Source organism: Castanea sativa, chromosome 3 (assembly GCF_040712315.1).
Source record: "Castanea sativa cultivar Marrone di Chiusa Pesio chromosome 3, ASM4071231v1".
NCBI classification, from domain to species: Eukaryota; Viridiplantae; Streptophyta; class Magnoliopsida; order Fagales; family Fagaceae; genus Castanea; species Castanea sativa.
The window spans coordinates 6739315-6759311 of record NC_134015.1 but is presented as its reverse complement, the minus strand read 5'-3'; the positions used below and the strand labels follow the sequence as shown (position 1 = coordinate 6759311).

Genomic DNA, 19997 nt, shown 5'->3' with positions numbered 1-19997 from the left:
GGAAATTTAAAGGCACTATGACTTTTTTTTTTTTTTTTAATAATTAGAAACTGATAAAATAACCTTTGATATTATTATCTTTCTTTTTTCTTTTTTATACAAAGACGTAACATTTTCAGTATTTGGTAAGATAGTATTTGTTTGGGAACAACTTATCCATCTTTTTATTGAGAGTGTATCAAAATATACTTGTACCTTTGTGAAAAATTTGAAAGGTAAAAATAGGCGAGAAAAAGTAAAGTTTTAAATAAAAAACTGTACATAAAAACTAAAGGTTAAAGTTGATGCCACATAAGCTGTCACTCCTACATCCCATAAATGAATCAACAAAGTCATCTTATTTATTTTCAAGTCTTTTTTTTTTTTGTGAGTGCAAAAATAGACCATACTTTGTGTATAGTATATCCTATCCGAATACAATTTTTAAATTGGATTAATTATTGATTACTAAAATAAGTAAGTTTGTTTGACAAAATTAACTTTAGAAACCTCATTAACTAATAGTGTGATGGATAAAATTTGGAATGTTTGCATTACGACACATCCTTCAAATTTATTGAGCACACCAACTAAATATTCACGAAGGGATGTTATTATTTTCATATCAACAAAATATTTAACAAAGTTGTTTTTTGTATTATATTTAAAATTGAATATTAATTTGTAAAGATTTTTTAGTAAAAGTTTTGATACCCTAAAAATCACTCTCAGGCTTGAAATAAATGATGGGTTGGGCTCCAAAAAAGTCTCATTGTTATTTGGCAGAAATTAGATATGATTTAGCTTTGTCTTGGCTCAAATTTTGTGAAAACGAATAGTGGGGTGGCATTTGCAATTATAGAAGGTGAGATGGTGAGAAGACACATCAATGTAGCCTCATTTTAGGCATATAACTTACAATATAATTATAGGCATGCACATGATACCTTATAAATCCACTTGAATCTTAACAAATTTTTTTGTGTAACTTAACGAATGGTATTACCTAATCTTTCTTACAAAGAGAGCTTGGATTCAACCACCTTACCCTTTTTGTTGTAACGAAAAGAAAAATCCTTTCTAATCTCAATTAAACGTCTTAATCAACATATTATTTGTACAATTTTGTAGGGGTAAAAACTGTATTTTTTTGGGGCTTCTCTCATATCCCATAGTTATGTGAGAAGAGATGTCATTTGGTGAAATATCGTTGACTCAAAAAAAAAAAAGGTGCTAAATAGCCAAGAATTAAGATAGAGAGATAGAGCAATTTTTTTTTTCTTGCCTTTTGTTATTAGAGATATATAATCTCTCTTTTTGGCAGACTCAGGTGATAAACATTAGATTTTATTAATAGATTTTATTTTTCTATTAATTAAAAAAAAAAAAACATATGCTCCCCAAATCTATTAAAAGATAAAAGTAAGTATTGTAATCCTTTGGAGCATTTTTTTCTCCTTTAATTTCTATACCTTTAAAGCTCTGGAATTCTAGTATTCTAGTGTTTATTTATAGAATTATAGGATTCTTTTAGGTGATTGTTTTGATGGACTTCGTTTTTAGGCAATTCCTCTATTTGCGACAACATGCGAGCTCAAGGGTCCAGGCCTAATATATTTCATCACTATATTGCGAGTTGATGATAATGGTATATATAATGGTGTAAACATAGCAGACCCAAAAGGCACATAATCAAGCATAATGAATTACATATAGGGTTTATCTCTAATCTTTTGGCATAAAATATGAAATGAAATCCGAGTGGCCATGTTGCTAAAAAAAAGGCGTCCTACATTTGCCATTGCTGACTTGAATAATGTGGCTCATATGGAAGACCACTGGTACAACTATGTGCCTTTGTTATTGACCAAATCAAACACACCAGCGTTTGCTGGATCAAAGTCTAATCCATTGCACTTGATCATCCTATTGACAATAGTGGATATACAATACTGCTTTTTTTGGGATAATTGTGGATATAGTGTTAAGATTATTGCTTCGTGGCCGGGAAAATACGAGAAAGTCTAAATATACACAAAATTGGACATATAACGAAGTTGCAAGTAAAAAATTGTCAAATTTTTACTTGAAAAAATTTCCAACTCAACCTGCTTGAAAAAAATTGTCAAATTTCTTGTGTGCATACCATCACTCGTAAAATATTGGGTGATTACCAACGAAGTTAATGTTTGACATTTGGTCTTAAAATTGGTTGATTTCCACGATTACTTTACTTTGGACATGTGGCATGTGCTAAATTTAGTCAACACGTCTGAAACTTAGACAGGAAAGATTATCAATTTGAAGCTGATCAGTCTGTATATATACTAAATGCATCATCCAAAGAAAAGACACATCAGCAAAGAATTAAGAGCATGAAACCTGAGACAAGGACATTGCTTTTGATTCTTAGTTTTACACATATATCTTTGTTAGTATAGTTTTCAAGATAATTGTTATTTTTAACTCAATGGAAGGATTCATTGACATGTTGCCAGAAGAGTGTGTATCCACAATTCTGTCATTCACCTGTCCAACAGACACATTCCGATCTTCAATGGTGTCATCCACCTTTCATTCAGCGGCGGAGTCCGACGTTGTTTGGGAGAGATTCTTGCCGAATGATTATAAGGATATTGCGTCAAGGTTGGTCACTCCTTTGGCATTTACTACAAAGAAGGACCTTTTTCTTTGTCTCTGCAATTCAGTTCTCATAGATGGCGGTAGAAAGGTATTTTTGAAATGATTTTCAAACTCACCCTTGAACATTTTTCTTGCATTTAATATTGATGTGTTTTTGTAGAAAAGCTATTGGAATGAATGAATTAATTTTTTATAATTCGAAAATTGAGAGCAGGGAATTTTGAATCTTGGATATGTTTGTTGGAAATACCAGGAGACCAATTGAGTTAAAAAAATATTGAAAAAAAAAGAGTCTATTCTAATCAGACTCTTCTTACTCCTCCCTATTTTTTTGGTGCATGCATGGGTTTATGCGTGTAGCAAAAAAGAAAAAGCCTATTCCAGCGACTTTCAGGTTGCAAGTGGTATTAAACATGTAAATGTTGCTAAAGCCATTGAAATTTCACAATTTTTTTAATAGATCAAAGGATGGGACTTAAATTTCTATGCATATGGTGACAAACATTTATTCACATGCTGCAATATGAGACTGGCAGATTTCAAATGGAATATGTCAAAGTCAAACACAACGGAAATGGGATTAACCATTTCACAGAATATCCATCCAGACCCTCCAGTAGTATAAGAATCTAATTATATATATAGACACACTAATTTATGGGATAATTAAGCATATATATATAAGGGTACTTTATAGATTGGATTCATGTATTGCTTACAGAAAATGATGGATTATTTAAATATGTAAAATTTAGGTATAGCTTCTTATTATTATTTTTTTTTAGTAAGTGAGTTTCTTACTTTAGTTTTCACAGTTTAATTTAATTACATAGTTGTATTAATCAATATAATAAAAAATGTTTTATTTTTCACAAAAATAATTAAATTCAATTATATATTTATTGACCCATTAAGCACACAAATAATTTAATTGAAAATCTTAAAGTATAGTAAAATGTATCTCAATTTTCTTCTGCTTAGATAATAAATGAATTGACTTAAAATTGATAAGATAGATTGCAAAGTATACTTAATTTTCATTTTCGTTTGATATTCTTAATAATGCAGAGCTTCAAGCTAGAGAAATTGTCTGGCAAAATATCATATATGCTATCAGCAAGAGAACTTTCTATAACATGGAGCAATGATCCAATGCAATGGAGTTGGAAATCAATACCTCAATCAAGGTTACTTTTCTAGTATTCTTTAAAAATTGCCTAGCATTTGATAATATAAAAGTATATTTCTACAACTATGTTAACAGCAATTCTTTTTACAACTTATTAAAAAGAAAAATTTTAATTGAAGCATCTTGTTCACATGGGCCGATAACTAGCACAACTTATGTTATGTACCAATTATAATAGGTAACATCAATATTATGAAAATTTTTGTGTATTAGACTTATTAATTATTCTATATGCTCAGACAAACAAAGAGAGAGGAAAATGTAATAACCAAATTAAGCTTTCAAATTGTCTTCCACAGGTTCCGAGAAGTGGCTGAGCTTAGAACAACATGTTGGTTAGAAATTCGTGGCAAAATCAGTACTCAAATTTTATCACCAATGACAACATATGGTGTTTATCTTATAATGAAAATTTCTAACCGTGCATATGGGCTCGATTCAATACCATCTGAAATGTTAGTTGAGGTGGGCAATAAAGTATGTAATGGCATGACTTATCTTCGTCATGAAGATGGCAAGAAGCAACAAATGGCGTGCTTACTTTATAGGAACCGCACAGAAGTGTTGAAAAAGAGAGTGATAGAGGGCACTGAACGAATCCTAAGTGAAAGAGAGGATGGGTGGATGGAGATTGAGCTAGGAGAATTCTTTAGTGGTGAAGCTTATGAGGAGGTGAAGATGAGTTTGATGGAGGTTAAGGGTTATCAATTAAAAGGAGGTCTCATCATTGAAGGAATTGAAGTAAGGCCTATAGATTCATGAAGGAATGTTTGCGTTAAAGTGAGGGACAAAAAGAGTACAACAAAGATGATACTAAACAAAAAGAAAAAGACGTGTTTGCTTTTCCCAATTTATGTGAGAATACATGATTTGATTAATTCTTCCGTTTGTTTTATGTTTTAAGGTGCAAATGTTTAAGGTGAGGAAGATAGTAGAGAATATCAGATTTTAATAGTAGAAAATACGTACGCAGTACAAGATACATTGTATAAGGTCTCTTACTAAAATTACCGTAGAAAAAGGTCTCTTATTAATTAGATTTCCACTCCCCTTGTTGACCTGATATTACCTTGTGGTCCATTTTCCTTAAAGGAATAAGGTATCTCATAGAATTTCTTCCTTATTTAAATGTTCTAAATCTATTTGATTTAATTTGTTACTTCAAAAATTTCTATTTCTTTCAAACATAGATCGGTCATGTGTAAAGTTAGTGAAAGGAACCAATATTTTGAAATGAATTTTTATTTGAACTGCAATATTATGGTATATGATTAATTCATCAGACAATTTGGCTACACTTTAGACCTTGCTAAAAATGATTTATGTTGACAGATAAACTCAATTCTTTTGAGGCACATACGGGCAAACTTTTTTGAGTACTTTACGTATGCACTTATTAAGTAATTACATCGAAATATCCCTTATGATGGCTCTAACATTCTTGCTAGACGTTTGAATTGAGTACTATTCGTAGATATCATAAAACTTTAGAAACCATTAGGTCATTCTTTTGTGCTTAATTCTTAGCCTAGTCACAGGGATTGTATAACTATAATTTTTAAGCTTATGAATTTTCATGCTATGAACAGAAATTTATTTTCACTTATATGCTTACTTTAGTTTGTTGGGATTTTAGTCATTTACTAAGTGTCAAACTTACTTCTTTTCTCCATTTGAAAATTTAAAAAGTACTAGCAAGTTTGAGAATTTTGTTAAAGAGAAATTATTAAGTTCACCAGGAACATTGCTGACGTGATCTTTCTTAACCTCCCAACCAATAAAATATTCTTATTTATGCAAATATAACATCACTTAGTAATTTTTATTTTTTTTGTCCTTGTGCTGATTAGGAGGTATACTTACACATTTGCATAAATGACATTATCTCATTAATTAGGAGGACCAAATCAATAATTCTCGTGATGGATCTAATAATTTCTCCTACTTGTATGCATAATAATAAATGTTAGACAGATTTGCTTAATAAGTACTGTTGGAAGATTTTAAATTGGGTAACTTTCGTGCCAATTAATTGTAATTTCCTTAGATTTTTATTAGCTTTTGATTTATAGGAGATAGGGTAGAATATTTGGGGTGTCAGCTATATTGGACTTGTTGATGAGAATAGTCAATGAAATTTTTCTTTGTAACATAATCTCTTTTAGATAAGTGATAACGATCACTGATATTTAGTAAGATTTTTTTTTTCAATATAGAAAATCTATTCTAATAGGGTTTCACTGTATTATTTCAACTAACTTTTATTTTTATTTACAATACTTTCAACAAAAAATTTTCAATTTTAGCAAAATAAGTGGATCTCAAACATACTCCTAATCCAATTTATGTGTATATATGTCTAAAATTCTCTTTTGAAAACTTGAATTCTGATTCTTGCCATCCACATCTCACAAATACTTATACTTGTGGAGTGAGACCTTAAACACTTAAAATAAGGTATTTTTTAAAGGGCTTGCAGTTGTTATTACGTACTTAATTGACGCTTACTTTAATTTTAGGCCTGATAATCTCCGTGATCTATCTATTTATTGTAAGTTGTTGATGTACAACAGAATATAAAATTTAATTCTTATTGATATTAATTTTTTATATAATTATTTTTGAAATTTTCAGAATTTTCTGGAATAAGAATTGTTTTAGAGTATTTTAGTTAAAATTAAGTCCTTATATAATAGGGTATAAATTAAGATATGTTTAACAACATCTTTTTTATGATGTTCCCACGTTTTTAGATTAATTTATAATTAACACTAATTAGGATTTTTCTTAGTTCTCTCCTACAATTTTGTGAGTGTATATATTTATATATATGAACGATAACATGCATGATTTTTTGAATCTGACAAACATATGCCTGACTAATATTAAAGAGTGGATATTGTCTGAGGGATGGGTCTGTGCAGTCAATACCTTTAGATCTGTTAGTAGTATAATTCTGTGGTCACATGCCGTGCACAGTGAAATTATTGGGAATCGGCTGCCGATACATGCAGTGCCGTTCGCACTGCAGAATGACGTTGGCCACTGAATGACCAAGTATGAAAAATCATAAGTTACATTGTTCAGACTTTCATGAGGCAGTGTCTTGTTGAATATAGTACGTAGTTTCACTTTTATAAGCCTTCGTTGCGTCTTGTTGTATATAGTACTCTCACTTTCAGTCCTCCCGTGGCTGTGGACAGCCTCGACCACCAAAACCAACACCAAAACATTAAACACTTCCATTTTTTGTCACTCTACACCAGATCACAAAATCTTTCGAGTTCCACTATGCATGCGTATGTAGGGTTTATATAGAGACTACAAAAACGTTTGGTGCCGTTTTTGCCCTTACATTTATAATTTATTGTGTTATTTTTTTTATTTTTTATCCTTTATAATTCTATCTATTTAGTTTAGTTGCCCATGCATGCATGCATAAAATAGCGTCAACATGTACACACTTAGACGTACACTTTATGACATCTCTTCGGCGTAAACCTTTTGGATTATGCCACCAATAATATAACAAAAATGTATCTAATAACAAATTAAATACATTTTTCCACGCACAATCTTATTTCAGATATCAAAATTGGAATTTGTTGATTATAGACACACAAAGGTATTGTCTAAAAGCAAAGTTGTGGGGGCACGAAAAAATCAAAAAATTGCGGAGCGAGTTTCTTCACGTAAATTGCAAGCTTGAATACCATCCATGACTACTGGAACAGTGTATTTGAATACTGCAGCTACAAAGAAAATATAAAATCTAAAGTCTCTATAACAACTAGGCCAAGGAACAGTTATATTTTATTTCATCTTAAACGCTAATAAAAGACAGAAAACCGGATCTATGAAAAATTCCAAGGTAAGCTTCCAACAAGATGAAAATTCTGCAGGAAGTCACTTCAATGGATACTGCTGCATGGATCTATATCCTTCGCTGCATTAAGATTTGTATCAGAACTCATTATCCTTAAGTTCTATTTGTTTTCCACAATTTTCTTGACAATATTGTGCTGCATTTAGATTCAACAAAGCCTTAAATAAGTATTTGTTAGTAGAACAGCCAAACTTTGAAGAAAGCAACTTCAAGCATGGGGAAATTTTTTTCTTGGAGTTTATTAAATTACCAATTGTTTCAAAAACTTAAAATATTAAAAAATTATGAATTTAATTATTTAACTATAAGTCTAACACTCATTTTCACTTGTGGGTCTAAACTTTCTCTTTATAAGTTGGAGCCCAATAAGTAAAAATTTAACTTTTTTTAAATGGGAGGTAGAGTAAAGTTAGAGATTGAACTCAGGATTTCCTACTTTGATATCATATTAAATTATTGATTATCTCAAAAGTTTAAACTATTAAGAAATGCTGAATTTAATCACTTAACTATAAGTTTAACATAGCTTCAATTTTGACAAAGATAGTAAACCGTAGCAATTGAAGCCACAAATTCATCAGACCTGAAATGGAAAAAATGCTATTAGAATTATCTCACTGTGTGCTTGCATTACTGAGAAATGCCCATATTCTGAATTCATCCTCTGTCTATAAGGAGATTGGCCTGCAGCAAGTATGTGAAGCAAGGCTGCATCGGCTTTGTTCGGCCCAAATTAAATTGCTAAACTGTGGTCAAATAACCACAAAAGTTACTAAAGCTTAAGTTAAGGTCAGAAAGTGACTTTCGAAGCATTCGCCCACAATTAAAAGATAGCATCAGTATATTTTTCCTAAAAAGTTGTCAATACGCTCATCAGTAATCATGTACGCTACATGATAATTCAAATTACTCTTTTATTATAATGTCAATGAGTCGTCATAACACCAAGGTTAGAGAGAATGGAAAAAGAAATTCCAGTTACTAAATGGAAATGGGATCCTTTCCTTACTCCAGAGTTATCACCAATCTTCATATGTACTAAATAGCAAGGAAAGACAAACCACAGATTTATAATAAAGTCCAGCATACATAGAAGTACTCATTCTCCGGGCCATTAGAAAACGCAGAAACGAGCAGTGCAGTAAAACCAATATTTTGAGGCAGATGTTTTTAGATTATATGCAACCATAAAGACCTTAACTTGGTATAGGTCTTAAGCTCCAAACATGCATAGGTAGAACAAAAAGAAATCAGGAAACAAAAGAGAATCACGATTTTTTAAGTCAAAAGCATTACACCTTTACAGGATCCCCACCAATTTTGAACGAGTTAAAAGCTTCCCGCATAACTGGCCAAGGGTCTTTGCCAACCTGCATTCAGTAAGTAATGAAATGGATTCTACTTATCCTTCCACAATTCACACATTCAAATGGAAGTTCTACTACTATAAAATGGACAGAACCATCAAACCTCCTCAAATTAATTCACTTTGTTCTGGTTACCAGGACCTTTACCTATAGAACTCATTAAGCAGTGAAATTTATTCTAAAATCATAATGTAGCCTACTTTAGCACTGTCAGGTAATATATATAGTTTACCGTGTCCCATGCGCAGGGAAATATGAAATATCTATTGGTTGGTTAGCATGTGAAGTCATCAAAATCAACACAAGTGGGCAATGGACTAATTTAGGTAATCCTTGTACATTTGAGTAGAGTCAGTGATGATGTTCCTTCTTTAACAATGAACATTATCTCAAGAAATCGCTTCCTTGCTTCAGTAACTCCATATAATTGAGCTTCACAAAGAAAGCACCATATGGACTCCCTCTGTGTCATTTGAAATTTGTGCAACATCTATCCAGAATTGCTCTGCCCCTTCCTCAAACCTATTGAGAAGAGAAACCCACTTCAGTCTAGAGGATGAATGAAAGCAACATGTTTTTTTTCTTAATTCCAAATTTCTACTAGTAATTTCTTATCTTGAATTTTCACATCAACCAAATAAAGGCACAAAGAAACTAGAACCACTAAGAAATTAGTACCTATGAAGATAGCACAGTGATAATCCCCTTAGCCAAAGATCTGAAAACATCAATCACCAATTCAATCTAATCCAATTCAACAACTAATACAAATCCAAATCACAAAGCTACATTATAAAATTTAAAAAAAAAAAAAAAAAAAAATTCCCTACAACCTACATGGCTTTTGACGAGGGTCCAACTCAATTCCGCTACAGAACTCAGAATCACCATTAACAGTGACAAAACATTCCAAATTACACAAACTCAAAAGTACATAAACTCAAAGATAGAAATTTTAAGAACTAAAGTGTGCAAGTACATGAAGCATAACATATATATACATGCCTAAAGAGCAGCATTCCACGTCTAATGGAAAGTATAGCTTCACGAGCATTGTTACCACCAGTAAAGGCATCCCAAATGCCAGAAACTGAAGGAATGAATAATCTTCTGGACTATGTTATGTTGGTGGTTGTGAATTCTTGAAGAAATAATGGTGGTGAACAAGTGTGAGTTAGAGTGGGTTTTGAATGGAGATGAAGGTGAATGTATAGAGGGAGTGAACTGTGAATAAGGGGAAATGGCAATGGTGAGTTTAAGGTAGTGGATCATGGCCATGGATGAAAGAGAGACAACCTTGAAATGGGTAACTGACAAATATGAGGTTTGGAGTTGAAACTTAGAAACCAGCAAACAAAGACATCTTTTTTTTTCAGCAAACAATGAGAGACAAATTTATGGAATAGAAATCGTCAGCTTCATACTTATTAGTCAAGAGAAGAAATCTCTCTCGCAAACCACATGTGAGTGAGATGTCCTATAAAATCTACTCATAAGATAATTTTTCTTTAATTAGCGATGGAAGAATTTGACATTATACTCGATAACACGACATGCTATAATGTTATTATTATATTTGTTGGAGATAAATTTAGTATAAATGTGTTCATGTCAAAGTGGATTTTACATGTTTTTAGACCATTAATAAATAGATTAATTTTTTGTATTGACTTGCTTAACATGCAATTAACCTGAAATAATCAAGAAAACCACATTAAAGTGTTTGGGAAATTTTTTTCTCACTCACTTAGGGTGAGTCTTTCTTCTCATTCTGTGTGAGTGTTCCATCTCACGCTTTGTGAGCTTTTGATTTCGTCTTCCTCTCTTCTCTTACGCAATCCAATATTTTTTTTTTTTTTTTTCAGCTTTTGATTTCGTTTTTCCTTTCTTTTCTTACACAATCCAACACGAGGTAGTCTTGCCTAGATATTACTTTCTTTTCACCTAAACTATGGACTCTGTTTTCATAGAGAAGTTACAGAGTATCACTTTGACTGAGGAAGAAGTCGAAGTTATCACAGTGGGGGCTACTCATAGGGGTAAATTTTTTGAACAATGCTCACTTGGTCTCTTTGGGTGTTTCCTTACAAAAAGGCCATATAATTAGAGAGCTGCCAAAGAGGTTCTTGGTCCGTATGGAAGTTTGGTACAGACTTGAGGATTGTGGATGTTGGGGATGGCTTGTTCCAATTTAAGTTTACTTTGGAAAGCCAACTGAAGTGGGTGTTGAACAATGGCCCTTGGAGTTTCGATAACCATCCAATGGTGCTTCGTCAATGGGAGAGGGGAATGACAGCGAACTCAATTACATTTACTGTGCTTCCTATTTGGGTACAAGTGTGGGGTTTTCCTTTCGACTTGATATCTGAAGAGGTAGCCAAGGACATAAGTAGGGGCCTGGGACAAGTGGTGGAGATTGATCATAAGGCTTTTACGTCGGAACAAGCCCGGTTCATCAGGATCAGAGTTGAGATTGCCATTGACAAGCCGTTGCGTTGAGGCGGTTTCATTGTTAATCCTGAAGGTGATAAGGTACGTATTGGCTTTAGATATGAAAAGCTTGTTGGGCTGTGTTTCCAGTATGGCTGCCTGGGTCATGAGGCGAGAGATTGTGCAACTCCTAGATGTTCAACTCAAAGTGAATTTCCATACGGTGATTGGCTAAAAGCAGGCTTAAGGAAGTTAGGGGACGGATCAGATGGAAGAAAGAAGAGTCCTCCTCAACATGAACCACCACGAGGTGAGGCAAATGGGTTTAAGCTTCAAACACACTCATCCAATACGGTGGTGACCGCCGTAACTAATGATCAGGATGGTGCCCGAAGTCCAAGCGGAGTGGAAGGATCAAACCCGGATAATCAGGGAGTACAAAATTTGAGTAAGGATTGCCACGAAACAACAGGTCCTCAAAATTTGAATTTGAAACTCACCAACTCTATCCCACGTTGATAGCATTTTTGTTGAAGATGAGGTTGACACAGCTAAGAACTCTGAGGTAATGATAATTGTTACCCCTGATGAAGTCGAAAATTGGGTGAGTGTCCCCATGGATTATGCTAGTGATAAGTTCACGCACTTTAGGAGTATCAATGCGGGGCAAGATGAGCAAATATCTCCACCGGATTTTGAGGGATCAGAGATATGTTTTAAGGTGAGTTGTGGCAACGTGCAAGGAAAAAAGAATACTAGTAAGGACCGGCTCAAAAGAAGTGATAATAAAGATAGAGGTGTGAGTCAATCCTTGGATAGCCCAAAAGAAGTTGAGCCTATGGAGAAGTCTACAATTGGAAGCCCGAAAGCAATGAGGAATTGGAAGAGGCTTACCACAAGACCTCATATTCTTATTAATTCTTCAATTGTTGACGCGGAACCTGGGCAAAAAAGGAAGCAAGCAGAAAACATGAATAAGGAAACTACAGGTGTTAAGGGAGAAAAGAAACATAGAACTGTGGAGAATGAGCAATGTGTTGTGTCAACTATGGGATCGATGGAAGTTGCATAGCAACCATGCTGGGCATGAAGACACTTCTAAGATATAAAAATAAAAAAATAAAAAAAAAATCATCACTTTGATATCCATGTAAATCAAGAGGGTGTCGTTTGACATTTTCTCAGGTTTTCTGGGCATTCTAGTGAAGATTTGCTTTTCTTACAGTAGTTTGGATTTTGAAGTTTTTTTTTTTCTTGTTTCTTTTCTTCTTCTTTTTACGATGTAATTGTGCTACTCTAGTGTTGCAAAAGAGAAAAAGCGGTCATATGTCCCGTTTTCTCTTCCCATTGTATATCATATTTCTCAATTAATAAAGTCTACTATTGTTTCCTCTCAGAAAAAAAAAAAAAAACTTGAAATAATCTAATTCATTAATTGTCTAAAGGCGGGTTGATGTGTTTTAACATGAGCCTTTAACTTTCCTCTCCAAAAAATAAAATTTCATATTTATCCAATATATATTTGAATTTTATATATAGAATTGAGCAATTAAAATAATTTAATGATCATATTAATAAATTATAACTCTAAAGCCCCTAATCCTATTACCTAAAATAAAGGAATTATTATTTTTAGTATTTTAAAATTTTGATTTTATTATCTTTTCTAGATTTTGTATTTTCAAATTTTGATGAAATTTTGTTTTGTTGGAAAAAGAATTTTTAGGTTGCATGCTATTAGTACTTTAATTGATGTTATTATGAACTATAATTTGTATAAAATTTATTTCTTTATAATTATTATAATTTAATTACTTAAAAAATATTAAAATGGGGTTATATTCTTTAAATAGATTTTAATGTGTGTTAATCGTAACAACCCAATATAACTCATTTATTAATCATGTTGAAACAGGTTTTTTTATGTCCGCCAAACATGAATAATGTAAAGCATGTTACATGAATTGTGTCATGTTAACTTGTTTAACAGACATATCACGTTAGAATTAAAAGGTTTTGACACAATATTTAACAAGTCAGAATTGAGAACGACAGAAATGGAATTTAAACAAAACAAATCCAAAGTTCCAAACCCATAGTCCATAGAGCATAATGGATTTGATATGGGCTATCTACTTATCAATTTAGGCCCAACAATGGTCCCCGTCCACCTGGTTGGTTCAAAATTAATATTAATACCACTGTGAGGCCCAATGAGGTTTACTTTGTTGCCATGTGAAAATGATTTGGGAGAGATGACACATGCTTCGATTGGTGTTGACCATGTCATCAATCCCACCTTGAACTTTGCACTCGCTTCACACTAGTGACTATCCTCCAATATTGGTGACATCAATATTGCTTCTAAATTCTTTCTCTTTTATTCTTCCTTTTCACATCTAAGAGCATTCGTAGCAGGTGTGTCATATGCCAAATTTTTGGCATTTGGTATACCAAACCCCAAAATATGAGCCTTATGAAGTGTTTCAAATGCCAAAAATTTTGACAAATAGTTACAGTACCATCTCAAATATTAGACGGTACAGACAACAACTGTAAAAATTTATATATTATTTTATTTACTTTTTCTCTCTCCTCATCACAGTTATCTCTCTCTCTCTCTCCGTCTTCTCATCTCTATCTTTTCTCTCATCTCTGTCTTCTCTATTCCTCTTCTACAGCACGCCGATCACCAAAGGCCACCACTCGATGCTGCCAATCATTTGTCTTCTCTATTTCGCTTCGGGTCCTTTTTTTTTTCTCCTTTTTTTTTTTTTTTTTTTTTTTCCGTTCACTATTTTTGGCTATGGTTTGATGGGTGGGTTAGGCAATGGGTGGGTTCGGATGGGCAGATCGTCATCCACCACACAACACCGTCCACCTCACACTCTCCGATTGCCTTGGTTTTTTTTTTTTTGGTGGATGTGGGTTGAGTTTCATGGGTTGTGGGTTATGGCGGTGGGTGGGCTGATGTTGGTGGGTTATGGCAGTGGGTGTGGGCTAATTTTGGTGGTTTAGTTGATTTTGGATTTTGGCTATGGTGTTCGGTGGTAGTGGGTTGGTTGGTTGATTTTGGGTTTTGGTTACGGTTGTCAGTGGTGCTTGTAGGGGTGGGCTACTATGGGCAATGGTGGTGGTGTGCTATGGGCAATGGTGGTGGTGGGCTATGTAGTATATATTACTGTATGAAGTTTTTTTAATGATATTTTAATTTGATGTATATATTATTTTAATATATGAGATTGAGAAATAGAAAATGTGATAAATGATATGTTGTAAAATAATGTGCTAAAATAATAAAGTAGGCTTTTCATGTGTTAAAATGACATTTTTTATGGAATAGCTGATGGGAATGCTCTAATACTTAGAATTTATGTATAGTAAACATGTTAATCGTTTGGACTCACTATTGTAATTTTCTTGAGGCTTGAGGCTTTTTTTATCAATATATCTCAGGGAAGAAAGGAAGATTGGATGATGTGCCATATCCCATCAAAAAGTTTTTTTTTTTTTTTTTAATTTTTAAATGTAGTTTATTTTGTAGTTGAACATACATATTGAACACACTATACTTAGCTGCGTTAAAGTCTATGTCATTACACGTTCTTTATTATTATTATTATTTTTTATAGGAAACAGAATATTTATTAACAAGAATGAAAAGAAAATATATCCTTTAAAAAAGTGTGTTCTAAGGAATAAAAGTTCTCTTTCATCCAAGTAACAAATTGCTTAACACCTCAAACATAAACATATTTTAAAACACGTACGTGTTACCTGTATAAATTCATATCCACATGAATATAACCAAGAGCTTTGTGTAATTCAATGGATGGTATTACCTAGTCTTTCTTACAATAGAGCTTAGATTCACCTTACCCCTACATTGCTGACTGGAATAATGTTGCTCATATGCAAGACCACTGGTACAACTATATGCCTTTGTTATTGACCAAACCAGACACACCAGACTTTTCTGGGTCAAAGTCTAATCCCTTGCACTTGATTATCCTATTGACAATAGTGGATATACGTACTTTTTAAATTTACTTTTGGGATAATTGTGGATATGGTATTAAGACTGTTGCTTTGTGGCCGGAAAAATATGACCAAGTCTAAATATATACAAAATTTGATACATACTAATGTTGCAAATGTTAGCGGTAGACTAGAAAAAATATAGTGAAAGTTTGTTAACCTAATATGCCTGTGAACAAAATTCTCAAATTTCTTATGTAGGTTGTGTTGAGTTAAAATAAATTTACCCCTTGCAATTAATTAATTAATTACTTAAGTTAATTAATTAAATCAAATTTCATGCAATAGCGTGACAGCACAAACAAATCACCAAATTATCTAAATGCAACAGAAAATAAATTTGACACAGGTGATTTGTTTACGAATAAGGAAAACTATCGATGCAAAACCCCACCAGGTAATTTTAAAGTCACCACTCCTTAGAATCCATTATTATCAATCACAAGTGGTTACAAGTATAAGAAATCTTACCAAAGCTTTTGACCTATTTCAAAATACAAACCTACAGTTGAACTCTTATCCCAATACCTAATTTGACTTGTATTGTAGCGGCAATCTTTTTGTTCAATGCACGAATCTCAGTACGTGACTAACCAATGATGTACGGATTCCAGTACGTGACTAACTCCTTTGAACGAATCCCAGTATATGATTAACTCCACAATAACCCTTTGATTGATGTGGTTGATTTTCAACAGTTTCACATAGAAATACCAATAAAATCTTCAATGATGGTGTGAGAGACTTTGCTTGGTTATAGAACCCAAAGGCGTACAACAACCCTTTCTTCTGTAGGAGAAGGTTAGGGTTTTAAAAATAAAACCTTATGAATCTCTCTAGGGTTAGGTTTTTCTTTTTCCACCTCCTTATTTAAATAGGAGCTCAATAGGCTCTCCTATTCTAAATAGGTATACACAAACTTTGGGCTTTCCTAATCCAATAAGGATTATACAAACCCATAAATAAATAGCATTTTAGAAAAAAAATGTTGTTGGCTATAGTTTGAATCCCATAAGCTCAATAGATTGATACATGTATCAAGCTTTAATGAATCTTGACAAATCGATCTTCTGTAGAGAAGGTGTCGAGAATCTGTCGAGAATGTATCGAGACCTGCAGATTGCAATTTTCTTGAGCAATTCTTGAGTAATCTTCATATCTTCAATGTAATCACTTGTAATGATCATCTTGAATCTACTTAGATTACCCAAATATAAGTAAAATGCATTTTATCAAAGGATATGTCAATTACATAAAAATATGTCCCTTATAGGTTGCATTTTTATTTTTATTTTTATTTTTTTATATCAACCAGAAAAGAGCATTACCCAGTTGATGGTTGAGACCATTTATAGTGTGTTGGAACACTGGTAGCCACATCAACCATAATATTTACATTACCAAGCATAAATTTTGGAACCCAAAAGAAAGAAAAACTTAGTCCCTGTTGTTTCAAAGAAAGGATATCAGCAAACACAGTATTTTCTTCCCAACCTGGAATACTACCCTTGTTGAATAACTGGACTAGTTTTTTACTGCTGCTCAAAACGAAAATCTGGTTGAAGTAATGTCTTTTACTTCGAACTGCTACTTCTCCTAAAGCTTTAAGCAACGCTCCATAAGCTAATCTTGTTGCACTACTGCTGCAACCATTGAACACAGTAGTCCCTTGAGCATTCTGAGCCTCGTAAGCAAAGGCACTCCTTCTCCTTCTTTTCTTTATGACACCAAATATCTTGAGAATAATGTTCCATTGTCCACCAACTCCTTGAGCCACACTACTCTGCCTAGTAGACCTGTTTTCAGTATTGAGGTGTTTATCAAAGGCCTCTTGGTACCTGCAAAACAAGTTCTGAGTAGTTAAAATGATATTCATTGTGTAGGTTGCATTTACTCATAAAATATTGAGCAATTACCAAAGAAGTTGACATTTGGTCATGACATTGGTTGATTTCCACAATTACTTTACTTTGGACATGTGGTATGTGCTAAATTTAGTCAACACGTCTGAAACCTAGACAGAAATGAATATCAAATTGAAGCTGATGAGCCTGTGTACGTATATATTAAATGCGTCATCCAAAAAAAATACACATCAGCAAAGAATTAATTAAGAGCAACAAAACTGAGACAAGGATGTTGCTTTTGATTCTCAGCTTTGGCTGGTTTTACACATATCTTTGTTAGTAGTTTTCAAGATATTTGTTTTGTCAAACTCAATGGGAGGATTCATTCACATAATGACAGAAGATTATGTGTCGACAATTATGTCATTCACATTGCAATAATGAATTTTAAACATCAATTTCAAGGTTTATTTCTCCAAATGCAACAAAGACAAAGTTGTTAGTTTTGGCATGTTTATGAGATCTTTCAGATAAGATTAGTAGTACCATATATTGGACTATCAAGATTTATGTTGTAATATAGTGCTTAATGTGTTCGTCATACCAATTCCTACTTGTATCTTCTTGTTTGAGTATGTTAATATGAAATACTAGATAAAAATAATGTATATCAATTGGTTTAATAGTTAAAAGGGAAAAACCCCCATAACTCATAGATAAATAAAAAAAAATTAAAGTAAAATGTAAATAAATAAAAAGAGAAGAAAAATGTTGTACTCCTAAAATTTAAAACTATTTCTTCTTAACTTTAAATATTAAAACTATTTGTTAAGAAAGAGTGAGGAGCTTAATGAGAATGTGACTATTTTGAGAGAATAAGAGCACTAGATGAAGCAGTAGAGAGATGGAAGAGAGTTATGAGAACACTTGCATTGGGTGATGAGATCACTTGGAAGGTGACCGGAAAGTAAATTATTGAAAATGTGAACTAAGCTTCTAAAGGAATTGTCAGTAAAATTAATATAAGTAGTGGGATGGAGAGATGGAGAAAGACTATTAAAAAGTTGAAAGTAATAAACATATTATCGAAAAAAAAAATTGAATTAAACACCTTAGAACGTGGGTTCATTCCTGATTGTAGGTCTTAATTGATCCTCAAATCTCTTATTGAGTTGCGTACTTACTATAAAAGAATTACCTACCATAATATTGACTATTGAGATAACAGCTCACGTACTGCAATACGATTAGGTAAAGAAAAGATAATATATATAACAATGAATCAATGATATATTGACAAAAGTTCTGAGGTTAATTTTGGGAACTACCGCAAGCCCCACTTACCAGTTCGTATCGCCTCCCTCCACTTTTCTACATTCTTTGCTTCCTGGAGTCAAATCGGACCATCGGTACGTTCAATATTTATTTGGCTTTTTTATTTTTTTATTTTTTTTTTTATAGATTTGATTTAAGATATCTTATAAATTTTTTTATTTGGTTATTAAACTCATGGATTTTATAAAACTTCCTAACTAGTGTGGAGATATTTTATTTTTCTTTGTCTTGCGTTCTTTGTGTCTGACATTGTTTCTTAAAATGGGTTAGTTTGCAAGGTTTTCTATGTCCATTTTATTAGCTTTTTTTAAAATTTTTTTAAATTTTTTTTTATCTAATCCTTTAGAGGATATGCGGCCCCTGAGTATCAAATAATTCATGGATAAATCTCAAAAAAAAAAAAAAAAAAATCATTGATAACTATTGGAGATGATAGATACTTATAGTTTTGGAACTTCGGTATTCTTGAAATTATTTGAGGTAAAAAAAAGCAGCGAATTATCTTGAAGACAAATTCCTCCTTATGACACTATCCATTGACATCAATCTCAATTTTCTTTTTATTATATACCTATGATGAATGGCATAAGTATCTAACAGAGGAAAGTCAATGTTTGCTTTTATGTCCAACAGTAAGAGTAGTTAACTTTTTACTGTTTCTTATGAGCTCAGAACAGGGAGTGTGTGTTGCTGCATTTAGACATGGTTTTTTGTATTAAATTGTGATGTTTCTTTTGGAGGATGTATATGTTTAATTAAGTCAATTTAGCATACAATAGCGTGGTAGCACAAACAAATCACCAATTAAACTAAATGTAGCGAAAATTAAATTTGACACTGGTGATTTGTTTACGAATGGGGAAAACTACCGAGGCAAAACCCCATTGGGTGAATTTAAGGTCACCACTCCTGAGAAGCCACTATTATCAAAACAAATGGTTACAAATAAAAGGAATCCCAGTACCTAATTACCAACCTACAGTTGAACCCTTACCCCAATACCCAATTGGATTTGCAATGTAGCGGCAATCTCTCATTTCAATGCACGAATTCCAGTACGTAACTAACTAATAATGCACAGATCCCAATACGTGACTAACACACCAACTTAAAGAAGATATTACCTGTAAAATTCTTCAGTTCATCAACATGAAGATTAAGAAGCTCATTGGTTACAAAACTCTTAGCATAAAGACGCAATAGCTTCTATAGAGAGAATGATGAACTAAGACAATTTCTGTCTCCAGTCACAATATGCGTGTATCCTATTTTCATCAACAATT

General features: G+C 32.7%; 1 protein-coding gene and 1 pseudogene across 1 annotated transcript; one reads left to right on the top strand and one right to left on the bottom strand.

The window, feature by feature from the left end:
• The first annotated feature begins 2346 nt into the window (after nucleotides 1-2346).
• On the top strand, nucleotides 2347-4993 carry LOC142629925 (F-box protein PP2-B15-like). The gene is made up of 3 exons (XM_075803971.1): nucleotides 2347-2710; nucleotides 3691-3809; nucleotides 4111-4993. Exons 1-3 carry the CDS (start codon nucleotides 2450-2452, stop codon nucleotides 4571-4573), a joined length of 843 nt encoding a protein of 280 aa, XP_075660086.1. The 5' UTR covers nucleotides 2347-2449; the 3' UTR covers nucleotides 4574-4993.
• Nucleotides 4994-8989: 3996 nt separating this feature from the next.
• On the bottom strand, nucleotides 8990-10342 carry LOC142628409 (uncharacterized; annotated as a pseudogene).
• Between the last annotated feature and the right edge of the window lie 9655 nt (nucleotides 10343-19997).